The following is a 12089-nucleotide window of genomic DNA, read 5'->3' as shown; positions in this document are numbered from 1 at the left end:
TGGGGCGCTGGACCTAGGGGGGGGAATTGCTGCCGCAGCTCGCGAACAACCATGGTACAAGGTGATGTTACACAGGTCTACCATAGTACGTTTGCCCGGCATCAAAGCGGGACAAATCAACTTCAGGCACTCCGCAATGCACCGTTGACCAGAGCAAGCACAAGTCCACAGATCCAACACCACCCCAGCCCCTGATGACACCAGCGGCCTGAAATCAAGCAAGTGACAGAAGCAAGCCAGATCTTCTGGCAGCAGATGCTCTACTACTTCCGGCGACCGCTTCAAGCAATACCCTGACACCCCCCGGCACCAGTCGCCAGGCGCCTGGAGCGCCCAGCAGCCAGCTCCTACCCGTCAGCCCCAATCAGCTGCCGCCCTCATATGCGCTCCAGCAGCGTGCGGCTGCCGTAGTTGCCCTGCAGCAGCTGGTACTTTTCCGTCATCACGAGAGCATCCAAGTACCCCTCTGGTGACTTGCTGGGCAGGTCGACCTCCAGCACGCCCGTTTTGGGGTCCTGCATGGGATAACACACCGTTTGAGATGCGATGGTTGAGGCCAGTAACTTTTGGTGGAGACTGGCCAACACCAGGCCGCAATACCAAGCGCTGGCGCTCGCATGACAGCGCCGCAAGCCTGCCCGCAGCGCACCATGGTGGGGTTGTGGGGCAGCAGCAGGTCGAGCCAGCGGGCGAGGTGCTCAGGGTCGTCCGAGGCGGGAGATAGCCGCAGCCCTGGAGAGGGGTGCGGGCGGGCGAGGCGGCGGAGGCGGCGGCAGGGTGACACACGCCCTGCTGACGTCCGCACGCACGGCCAACTGCACCCCACGGCCGCCCAACAGACATGGCTGGTCGGGTCCGGGCAGGTTCAGCCCGGCCGCCCGCGCTCACTCTTGAAGGTGATGAACATGCGGGCTTGGTTGTCGTCCGCGAGCCGGTACTCCGAGATCGCCTTGCTCACGCCGCTCACGCCGGTCGGCACCGCCTCGCTGCCCTCCTGGCCGTCCCATTCGACGACGTTGAAGCCGGCGGTGACGACGTAGGCCTGGCTGGTGCTGCCATCCGCGCCCTTGTACACGCCGCTGCTGTCGGTGGACGTCATTTTGACCTGGCAGTCGTTGGGTGCGGTTTCATGTGGAGGGTTGGAAGGGCAGCTGGGGGGCCAGGGTGAGGGGCAGCGGAGCGACTGGCAGGCCAGCTATGGGAGGGCGCTGGCTGGCTCAGGTACCAGTACACCAGCACGCTCAATGCACCGGCCTGCAGCCGCGGTCGCAACACAGTTATCAGCGCTGCCGCGCGCTGCCGCGGGGCGCCCTTGGCTCACAGCACTTCCCGGGCCCCTGATGCACAGCATGCACGACGTGTGCGCGGCCGCACCTTGAGGTCAGCCGGCTGGTACAGCTTGAAGCTCATCGTGCCCAGATCGATGACCTTTCTGAAGCGCTCAGCAGTGCGGCCCTGCATGCGGGCACGCGGCGTCGCCACGAGCGAAATCATGGGGTTCGTGCGGGCGGGTTGGGCGGGGATCGGCCCCACACTACCTGCAGGTCGCACCAACCCCAGGAACAACGCACGGATGCACAAGTTGTGGGGGAGCAAGAGTTGCTGCCGAGGTTGCCGCCCCACGCCGCACCCGCAGACGGGCGGACATACGCCACCGCCGAAACCAGCGTCGTGCTTTTGCAGCGCGCCGCGGCGCCTCACCGAGAGCGTGTACCCTTTGAAGCTACCGTCATTGAGCTCTGCCACCACCTTGTTGGTGCCCGCGGCTGCCGACAGCTGCGCGACGCGCTCCGCCTGCGCGTCGAGGGCCGCCTGGTCGGTGGCCGGGTCGTGCGCCAGGGACGCCAGCTTCCCAACTTCGGCCAAGAGCTCGTCCGTTGACTGGGGCGGCGCACCGCCTGTGGTCCCCGCCGCAGCCTGCGCATCACGAGAAAGTGAATAATAAGGAGGAGGCGCACGGGATAGCGCTCTGGAGGTGTGTCTGGAGCAGTTTGGTCTCCACTGCAGCACGCGTGTGGTGTGTGAGCCGCTCACTCGTAGGGCGGGTGCGAAGCGCGTCCGTGCGCACGCCGCAGCCGGCCTCGAGGCGCAAGCGCCGTGTCGGACCGTCGTTCGAAGTCGAAGCTGCAGCATGATTGGCGCGACCAATGGTTGAGGTGGGAGAATCGCAGTGGTGCGGATCAAGCAGATCGGTCCTGCGCGATCAAGACGACGCGTGCTTGCGGTGTGGTAGTTCTGGAATTACATGGATTCACAAAATCGGCCCCACTCGTTCCTAGGCACCTCACACCGCCCTCCGCTTGCGTCACCACCCTGCAGTCACTGGCCATGCTCATCACTCCACTGCGCGGGGTATCGCACATGCCATTCATATAAAGTGTGAGCGCACCAAGAAAAAGCATTGTTTACAAATGGGAGGCACGGTGCGGGATGATATGCTCTCATCCATCCTTTCAACCCATCCCCATCATGTGCCTGTTTTCATGCGCGCAGCAGTCTCCGTCGGCGCTGGTGCGCACAACCAGCTCATCAGAGACTGGCGAACCCTCGCCTTAATCAGGCTTTGCGCACAAGATAGTTCATTCTCTTGTCATCCATCAAGAGCTGTTGAGCAACCCGTTGCTGTTGAGCTCAAAAATGGAGTGCGCTGTGTCAGCTTACACAACGGGATTCAAGGCGCGCTACAAAGGAAGTCCCCAAAAAACAATTCTGCAACAATTCGCTTAATTTGGGCATACACAGTTGTGCTAGTGACAGAGCTCCAGCCCACAGCACCAGGCATCTGTCTAACGCCCCTGAGCCCCGCAAAACCAGCAGGTTTCCGTCCGCTGGCGCCCCAAGCCCCATTCCAAGTGGTTCAGCACGGGTGCAGCCACAAACCCCCCTCCGCAGCCTCCCTATGGCGTCCCGCCGCCCTCATCATTCGGGGGCGCGACCCCATCCGTCGCCGCGTCGTACGGAAGCGGGGCCGCCAGCACCGTCAGGCCCCTGCGGCGCCAGCGCTCGAGCGCCCTGAACACCCCGTCCTCCGACCACTGGGTGCCGACGCGCATCGTCCCCTTTTTCACTCTGAAGAAGCCGCAGAGCTCCTCGAAGCCGCCGGGGAGCGGCGCGGCCCCGGGGGAGGGGTCGGGGATCACGCGGCCCAGCGCGTCGCGGTCGGTGGCGGGCAGGGAGCCCTGTTTCGCGCGGGGCGGGGTGCACGGGCGGTACAGCGGGAGGGATGGCGCGCTCGCTGCCTTGCGTGGAGGAGCGAGCCAGCTCAATTGTGGGATGCTCTGCATTGAGAGGTGTATGTCGCGAAACGATTCGTCAGCATGTATGGCCTTCCAAGCGTGAGGTTCTGGGACGCGCCAAGCTGCTGCGAAAGGCCAAGCAAGCATGCCACGCAGCTGCAGGCACCCTAAACGACTCGAACCCGCTATCCAGCCGCCTCACACCCACAATCTTGTGGCTCCACAGGCCGCTGGCATCCTGCCTGAGCAGGTGGAAGTCCGGCCCGCAGCCGCTCTGCCTCCTGCCGGCCGCGCTGCCGCACCACGCCCCCGCGCGCAGCCGCAGCGCCACGTAATGGGAGTCCGCGTCCGCGGGCAGGCCGCTGGACAGGGCTTCCGCTTTTGGGACGGCCACGGCGCCGTCGGCCGCCACCCTGGCGGACAGGTCAGCGCAGGTGATGGGCCCTGTGAGGTCCCCGAGGCCGGCGCCCAGGCCTGGGAGGCACCATCCGTCGGTCCCGGCGCGGTCGACGGCATAGCAGTAGCAGTTGTTGCTTTGCGCGGGGGGCGGCGAGAGGATGGCGGGACAGGCGGGGTCGGGTGGGTTCGGGTGGCGGGAAGGGTGAGGCGCGCGCGCGTGTGAGCAGAGCAGGACACGGCAGTGCAGGAAACAGGGCATCCTGGCTGTGTTTCCAGCCACTTCATCTGGTGCCCATGCATCACACGTGTGTGCGCGGCCAGCCCCGAGGCCGCCCTTGAGCTGCCTCAGCAACGTTGCAGACAGCTGCCTGGTTAGTTGCAGCATCATCACCCACCGCCGCATGAGGTCCCCAGGGAGGCGCTGCCAAAAAGTGTACATGCCGGGGCCGGATAGACCATACCAGCAAGCGCCCGACTTTGCCTCCTCCCCGTCATTGGCGAACGCCCTGTCTGGGCCCGCGCATGTGCGCTGCGGGCGGGTTTCGGCGCAGCGCACACTGCCGTTTTGGGCGAGCGGGTTGGCGGCATGGGGCGCTCGCCGTTGCCAGCCCCTCTTATTGATGCAACACCAGGTCTGACTGCGAGATAACTCTAAGCCAACCACCCCAAACAAGCAAGCATACGCACCCTAGAGGTGGTGTGCGGGCCCTGCAAAGCCTGTGAGACCCTCACCTCAAGCTCCGACTGCCCCGCCCTGGGCTGGATGGGGAACAAGGGGCCAGCATCCTCGCCGCCCGGGTCGCCCTGGGGCTCTGAAGGAGGCGGGAACAGCAGCTTGTATGGCACGCTGACGGCCGAGTAGTTATCGTGCTGGTTCCACTTGGCCGGCTCAAAGGCCGGGGCTGCGTAGCAGAGCTGGCCAAGGCATGCGAGCAGCACTAGCGCAACTGGTGCGCCGGCTCGCGCCTGGCGCGCCATTCTGAAGCCTTGGCAGCAGCGCCGCTGAGCGAGGCGACTTTGTTGATTGTGATGGCATGTATTGCCCCCTTTACGACGTCCGCTGGCTTTCTCCGACCCTGGTCGCGCGTGGAACCAGACCACCGTAGGTTAGTTCGCGAACTTGCGTTCACCTGCCGCATTCAGGGATTGTTTGCGTATACTCAAGCGTCGATTTGGGCTTGGTGACGGGCTGGTCTCGGGGAGCCAACAACTGACAACAACCCTCAACCGCATGCCCGAGGACGATCATCCCACACAGCGCACCGACGCCGCTGCAGCACGCTCGACAATGACAACACGCCAATCAGTGTGTGTGAATAGAAATGGATTAATACCGTAGCCAGTTATGCCAAGCACACACTGTAGACATCCTAGGCTCGTTCATGTGCTGCGAAGCAGCTGCGAAGCACAGGCAAGGTGGACGATGGCCCCGGCCAACTAAGACTTTGCAAACCAATGAGCAGAGGATACCGATTTATAGAATCTCTTCAGGCAGAGCTTTCAGCGACGTTGTCGAACGGCATGGCGCTCGCGCCCGCCCAATGATGCGGACATTTCAGGTCAGTTTGATTTGGGGTGTACCAGAGTCCAGCGATTGTGCTTGGATTTTAGGATAACTAACAAACCTTGAGTGTAACAAATGACGTGCGCCAGGATCAGGAAGTGGCTATTTCTTTGCGGCAATGCATGCACATCATTCTCAGGACAGCCCAGCTCGCAGTACATTTGTCGCTAGTACATTTGTTGCAAGCTGCGACCATGAGGCAAGCAAGTGCAACCCCAAGTCCTCACTTGAGCAGCCAAGGCCTGTTAAAAAATTTGAATGCATTTGAAACCTATTGGCATGGGGCTTTCTGCTCGGGGGCGCCGTGCTGAGTTCTTCAGACTGCGGCGCGCGGCAGGCGATGAACCGCCCAAGTTGCTGAAAAGCGATCACAGTGTAGTTTACCAAGTACCATGTACGTGTGAAAGTATCATTCGTCTACGTTTATGTTTACACTTTTTAGGGGTACATACAACCGCAGGCAACCGCGGAGGCAAGAACGGTTTGCGTGTTCAAAGAAGGCCATACTGCTGCGCCACCCAGCGGGACCAACAGGTTGAACCAGTGCACTGATCATCAAAATAGTATCTGCACTGCATCTTTGAGGCTCTGTGAGGTGGTCGAGCCGCAAACACGCGTGCTGCTACTGCACACGCAGCGGCCGATCAGCCAAGATGGCTCGATGCGGCCGAGATGGAGTGCGGCTACTGTCGAATATTGCTGTATTATTAGTTTTTGTGACCCAAGTCAGGGCGGTGGACAAGTTCTGTGTCTTGGACACCAAGGTGCAGGCTGGCGGTGTGGTCAGCCTCAAAGGCGACGTGATCGTGCCGGTGCCGGCGAAGCTCCAGACGACAACAGACGTGCCCCTGTACGGCGACATTGCCATCGTGTTCCCCACAGGTGGGTGGGATGGCGGCCGCGCTGCACGGGGATGCGTTCAGGGTGCAGCTCGAGGGGCGATGCACGGCCCCGCCTCTTGGCCAGCTGCACGGCCCCGCAGATTGCCCCCCACGGCGCCCTTGATTGCGCCTCATTACCAACGGCTGGATTTGTGTTGCCGAACATGTTGCATTGCAGACAAATGCCCGGTCCCCAGTGAGCTGGCGGCGGCGCTGGCTGACGCCTTCCTGGCGGAGCCCACTGGCAGCAAAAGCGGCGTGCACATCGACCGCCTGGCGGGCACGGCCGAGATGGACGGCTTGGTTCTCGGCACCATTGCCATCCAGGACCAGCAGGTGGGTGGGCAGGTGCAGCATGTCAGTCTCTGTGCAGCTCAAAGCCATCGCCACTGCCCGCGGCCTATGCGTTGCGCTCTTGCGCACTTGCTGCCAGCAAGCGTGCAGACCCGGCCACAAGCATCAGCAGGCCAGACAATCCACCGCCATTTTCAACGCGAACCGCCGTGGACGCACACACGCCCCAACTTCCAAAGGGCCATGTTTTCTCGACTGCCCCCATTGGCAAAGACGGCGCCCTCCAATTTGAGCTGCGCTGCGTCGCCGGGAAGGGCGTGGTAGAGTCAGATATTGTCGCGGTCGCCCCTATGGAGCTATCAAAGGGCACTCCGCTGCCGGGAAAAAACTGCTTCGTGCGGACCTCAGCCATCGGTGACGTCACCATCGACTGCTCCAAGCTGGAGCTGGACGGGCACATCGAGACGCCCGAGGCGTCGGCGGACATCCAGATCTCTGGAAACTTCCAGGCGGTCGGGAACGTGGCTGCCGGGCGGCTGGTGGACGCGGCCCTATTCCCAGGAGGTGGGCGTGTGACTGGGGCAGCTGCTGCCACTGGAGCGGGGTGCTGGAGGTACCAACGACGCGCGCAGTTGGGTTGCCGTGACACTCACACGGGCAGGTCCAGGATCGGCCAAGTCTGGGATGATTGCCGCGCCCGCAGTCAGGGTGACGGGTGGCACGGCAACGAAGTACAACGTCATCACCTTATGCGTGCGCCCTTGCCGCACTTTTTCTACTGCAGCTCCTGTGGCCAAGCCGCAATCAAACAAGGTGGAAGCGGCACCTGCGGCGGCAGTGATTGCAGGTTCCAATCCTGCTGCCACACCTGCTGCTAACTGCAGCGGTGACAATTGTGATGGGAAGGGCGCAGCGGCAAGCGCTCCCCAGGCGGCGGCTGCCAGTCAGAAGGCACAGGCGCAGAGCGGTGTGGCCGCAGCTGCCGCCGTCCCCTCTGCCACGGCCCAAACGGCTCAGGCAGGGGCCAGCGAACCCAGCAGCCTTACTGGGGCCCCCGGGCCTCGCTGCAGTGCCGGTGGCGGCAGCAGCTGCACGTGCGAGGAGGGTTGGGCTGGCAACAACTGCGTCAGGGTGAGCTGCGCTTGTGGCAGACCGTGCGATCATGTGGCAGCATGTTCAAGGGGGGGCGGGATGCGGGGGCTGCTGCAGCGTTGACGAGCAGTGCTGCCAGCTTGAATCAAAACAGCAGTTTGCATACGCTCCACCAGCAGGCAGGACTACAGTCAGCCTGAGCCAAATTCCTTCACGCTAATCGCACTCATCCGGCACGGACACTCCTGCTCGCAGTGCACTGCCCCCGCGGTGTGCCCCGTCTTCACCGGGCAGCTGCTGAGCAGCTGCGACACGGCGATGGAGTACACGAGCCGCACCGCCTACAAGGGATACTCGTGCAGTGTCAAGGGCGGCTTTGGGGCTCTAGTCAAGAATATCACAGGCGTCTGCAACGTCCGCGGCACTAAGCTGCCATTCGGCGACGGGCCCCTTGGGCTACAGGTGGGGGTTGGCAGTCAAGCTGCAATGCAGACGGGGTCGCCGCTCAGCCTTGTGCCAAGACACTGTCTGACCCGCCTGCCAGGAGCTTTCGTGCGTGGAGAGTGTGGTGCCTGCGATCGCCGCAGCATTTCGCTGCCGCCTCGCTACACAAGGCCGTCGCGTCGACCCGCCGGTCCTGAGCTCGATGCCCCGCCCCAAAAACCGCACCCGCAGCCCGGCGCGGTGTTTTCTGGCGCCTCCCGCGGCGAGGCCTCCTGCAAGCTCGTCGCGACCCTCTCCCAGGACTCCCAAAACCCCCTCGAGTGCGTCGGCAGCTCCTGCACCTTTGCAGAGGGCAGCGCAAGCTTCTCGTGCGCCAGGGCACGGTGCGGGTGCCCCGCCAAGGGCAGCTGCATCCCAATCGTGCAGAGCATCCTGAACAACATGAAGAACTCATCAGTGGGCATTGATTGCAAATCCAGCGGCGAGTGCACCCTGGCCGGCATCCAGCCGCGCCTGGACCTGCACTGCGACGCAGGCGAGTGCACGCAGCCCGAGGTGCCGCCGGCCCGGCTCCCGTCGCTCGACGCGCCGCCCGCAAAGCCGTTCCCGACGGTTGCAATGGTGGCCTGTATTGCCCCCATCGTCCTCGCTGTCCTCGGCTCTCTCGGCCTTGCATACGTTGCCGTCAGCCGCCGCCTGTTCAGCAGCGGCGACGGCGGCCGCCGCGGCGACGACCAGGGCATCGGCCGCAGGAGCATTGCGCTGGCGGAACAGAACGGCCCCTGCGGCGGCGGCAGGGTCCGCCTCCTGCCACACGAGGTCATGGGACACCCTGTGAGGTTTGAATTCACGGGCATCTACTGCGCCGTGCCCGACAGGGGTGCCACCGACGCGCCCGCCGCGGCCGCCGCCGCTGGCAAGTCTTTCAGCGGGCTCTCAGAAGTGGGGGACCTGCAGACGTCCCTCGAGCGGCCAAGCTCGCCCCTCGGCGGCCTCGACGGCGTGGCGGAGGGCGGCCGGCGCCAGCAGAAGCTGCTGCTACACGGTGTCAGCGGCGCTGTTTCTCAGGGTGAGGTTGTCGGCGTGATGGGGCCGTCTGGCGCAGGCAAGAGCACGCTGCTGTCCATCCTCTCTGGCGCCACAGAGTCTGTGGGCGCCGGCGCGCGCGTCGACGGCTCCGTCACGCTGGGCGGCGAGGCGCGGCGCAGCGTGCTGCGCAAGGTGACGGCTTTTGTGCCGCAGAAGGATGTGCTGCTGCCTGCGCTGACAGTGGAGGAGTGTGTGCGCTACAGCGCGCTGCTGCGGCTGCCCAGGAGCCTTGGGGCGGAGGAGATCCAGGTGCGAGCACAGGACCTTGCAGGCTGCGTGTGTCCAAGTGCAGTTTGCAGGCTATGAGCAAATCAATCGGCATGGCTTGGATGCTTCTCAACTGCTTAAGCTAAGGGAGGCAGCCTGTGCCCTGTGGGAGGGCCTGCTGTGTAAGACGTAGGATGTGTTGATGATGCAACGGTTGCCATATGCCTCACACAAGTGACATCACCACACCTCACATGACCATGATTCCCCACACAGGAGCGCATCGATGGCGTGCTGGCGGAGCTCGGCCTTTCCCACGTGGCCACCAGCCTCGTCGGCGGCAGCGCCTCCATCCGCGGCGTCAGCGGCGGCGAGCGCCGCCGCGTCACCATCGCCATGGCCCTCGTGACGCGCCCGCGCCTCGTCATCATGGACGAACCCACCAGCGGCCTTGACTCCTACACCGCGTACAACCTCATGCGCACCGCCCAGGACATCGCTAAGCACGGCCGCGTGGTGATCATGAGCCTGCACCAGCCGTCGCCCGACATGTTTGACTCCCTGTCCCAGGTGCTGCTGCTGGCCAAGGGCCGCCTGGCCTACCTGGGCACCCCTGCCGGCGTGGGCCCGTCGTTCGCGGCGGCCGGCTACCCCTGCCCGCCCGGCCGCCAGCCGGCAGAGCACATGCTGCACGTGGCGTCGCAGCCGGCCGGCCTGGCTGCACTCCTGCGCCGCGTCGCAGGCCCTGCGCATGTCAACCTGTCCTATACCTCTGCCAAGACGAAACTCTCGGAGCTCAGGATCCCTTCCTTTTCTGCCAAGGGCTCATTGGCGAAGGGCTGCGGCAGCCCGCGCACCAAGGCGCTGCAGGTGCTGATGAGCTCCAAGTGCGAGGGCGGCGCCTCGTCGAGCACGAGCGCCGACGACGAGTGGCAGATCGCGTCGGCTGCCATCGTGGAGACACGCTCGGCTGGGCCGGCCGCGGCGGCGCTTTCCTGCGATGCTGTGGAGGCGTTGGGGGCGCGCCAGGAGTTGATGTTGCAGCTGCCGCCGCAGCACAGCCACCAGCACCTGCATGGCGGGCAGCACCACGCGCCGCCCCCAGCGACGCCTGTTCCGGAGCACAGCAGGCGATTCAGCGGCGTTGCCAACTGGGCTGGCGGCCTGCTGCGCGAGTGCTCAGTGCTCTACTGGCGCGCGTTCACCAACATGCGCCGCGAGCCGCGGCTGCTCATGCTGCACCTGCTAGTAGCGCTGATCCTGGGCTTGATCGTGGGCGCCGTCTTCTTCAAGCTTGACACCAGCAACGTTGGGCTGCAAAACCGCCTGGGCGCCATGTTCTTTGCCCTGGCGCTGTTTGGGTGGACGAGTGTGTCTGTGGTGGACGGGCTGGTGCTTGAGAGGGAGCTGGTGGAGCGCGAGGTGGCGGGGCACTACTACAGCGGCAGCACCTACCTGCTGTCCAGCCTGGTGCTGGACGGGCTGCTACTGCGCACCCTGCCGGCGCTGCTCTTCAGCGCCCTGGTCTACCCCATGGTGCGGCGCCTGCTCAGGGATGCCGCGGCTGCTGTCGGGCGTCGCGCGGTTGCAGGGCTGTGGTTTGTGTTTTGCTGTAGAAGTGCGTGAATCGTTGTGGTTGCATCCGACCCTCTGTGCCATGCTAGTTGTGCTGTGCTGTGCTGTGCTGTGCTGTGCTTCGCTGCGCTGCGCTGCGCTGCGCTGTGCTGTGTTGTGTTGTGTTGTGTTGCGGTCTGCCATGCTGTGGCTGTCTGTGCTGTGCTTTGCCGTGCTGTGCTGCAAGCAATGCCATTGTTCAGCCCTGACCTTTGTGTACGCACAAACACAACTTTCATCGTGCCAAAGCGCTAACTTATCCTCAACAATCTTATTCTACCCAGATTGGCCTTCTGCCCGAGGTGTCGCGCGTGGTGACGTTCATGTTTGTGCTGGCCACCTACACCTGCACCGTGGGCGCCCTGACCACCGCGCTCACCGCACTGTGCCGTACCTCGTCCGCCACCACCCTGGCCATGAACATCATCCTGCTTATGTAGGTTGTCTCAGCAGGTCTTGATGATTCAAACGGGCACGGTCACACACAGCGCATCTGGCTCTTCCTTGTGGTTGCCGTCCATGCCCACACCAAAACACCCCGGGTCTGTGAGCATGTCAGTGGACCGGCCTTTGATTTGGATGCCTCACTCTCCGCACATATAAGAATGTCTGCCTGGCACTCCCTAAGCCTCCTGCCTACCGCTCCTCAAACCCGTGCCAACCCCCAGGTGGGTCCTGATCGGCGGCTACCTGGTCAACCCTAACTCAATCCCCGGCTGGCTGCGCTGGGTGCGGAGCCTCAGCCCCCTCTCGTTCGCGTTTGAGGTGCTTGCCGCCAACGAGATGGCGGATCAGTTTTTCAGCATCCACGTGGACGGCCTGCCCTCCATCGGCGGCATCAAGGGCGACGGTGAGTCGTTTTGCATTGCTGCTCGAGGGTCTTCCCATGGAGGATCAGGACTACCCATCAATTCCTCGGTTGTCCAGCTACATCGCATTCTGGGTTGTCAAGCAAGATGCTTATCAAAACAAGGGTGGCTAGGCCAGGATTAATAACAAACGCCAAAAGCGACCATACGAAGGGCACTGCTGACATCCCCTTCTGCCATCGCCCCCTCCCCTCAGTGTTCCTGCGCACGCTGGGCTTGGACCCTTCGCGCACGCTCGTGAGCGCGGCGTCGCTCGCGGGGTTCTACGGAGGCGCCGTCGCGCTGGCGTTTGCTGCCATGTCCTACACGCTCTGGAAACACGGCGGCGGCACCTGGGCTGGTGCCCTGTGCGGCGGCCGCGACAGCGCGCCGCACACCGCCTCGGCATTCAATGGCGGGG

At 63.8% G+C, this 12089-nt stretch overlaps 3 protein-coding genes across 3 annotated transcripts in view; 1 reads left to right on the top strand and 2 right to left on the bottom strand.

Moving 5' to 3' along the window:
- Positions 1 to 377: 377 nt before the first annotated feature.
- On the bottom strand, positions 378 to 2330 carry MNEG_0750 (hypothetical protein; the record flags this gene model as incomplete). The annotated part of the gene is made up of 6 exons (XM_014050764.1): positions 378 to 515; positions 650 to 732; positions 889 to 1105; positions 1375 to 1455; positions 1702 to 1917; positions 2289 to 2330. The coding sequence occupies 6 exons, from the start codon at positions 2328 to 2330 to the stop codon at positions 378 to 380; spliced, it is 777 nt and encodes a 258-aa protein (XP_013906218.1).
- A 567-nt stretch (positions 2331 to 2897) lies between these two features.
- On the bottom strand, positions 2898 to 4613 carry MNEG_0749 (hypothetical protein; the record flags this gene model as incomplete). The annotated part of the gene is made up of 4 exons (XM_014050763.1): positions 2898 to 3179; positions 3403 to 3769; positions 4097 to 4164; positions 4368 to 4613. 4 exons carry the CDS (start codon positions 4611 to 4613, stop codon positions 2898 to 2900), a joined length of 963 nt encoding a protein of 320 aa, XP_013906217.1.
- A 1239-nt stretch (positions 4614 to 5852) lies between these two features.
- MNEG_0748 (abc transporter G family protein) overlaps positions 5853 to 12089 on the top strand; it is a gene marked incomplete at both ends in the record, with an annotated part of 13217 nt that continues 6980 nt past the window's right edge. The window contains 10 exons of the mRNA XM_014050762.1: positions 5853 to 6081; positions 6259 to 6416; positions 6614 to 6938; positions 7159 to 7187; positions 7722 to 7928; positions 8142 to 9248; positions 9483 to 10742; positions 11105 to 11256; positions 11489 to 11670; positions 11886 to 11926. Of these exons, the coding sequence (XP_013906216.1) occupies positions 5853 to 6081; positions 6259 to 6416; positions 6614 to 6938; positions 7159 to 7187; positions 7722 to 7928; positions 8142 to 9248; positions 9483 to 10742; positions 11105 to 11256; positions 11489 to 11670; positions 11886 to 11926 (3690 nt within the window). The remainder of the gene's footprint in view (positions 6082 to 6258; positions 6417 to 6613; positions 6939 to 7158; positions 7188 to 7721; positions 7929 to 8141; positions 9249 to 9482; positions 10743 to 11104; positions 11257 to 11488; positions 11671 to 11885; positions 11927 to 12089) is intronic.

This window comes from Monoraphidium neglectum (genome assembly GCF_000611645.1).
Source record: "Monoraphidium neglectum strain SAG 48.87 unplaced genomic scaffold scaffold00065, whole genome shotgun sequence".
In the NCBI taxonomy this organism is placed as follows: domain Eukaryota; kingdom Viridiplantae; phylum Chlorophyta; class Chlorophyceae; order Sphaeropleales; family Selenastraceae; genus Monoraphidium; species Monoraphidium neglectum.
Note: the sequence above shows the minus strand (reverse complement) of the source record. Positions and strands in the feature narration are given on the sequence as shown.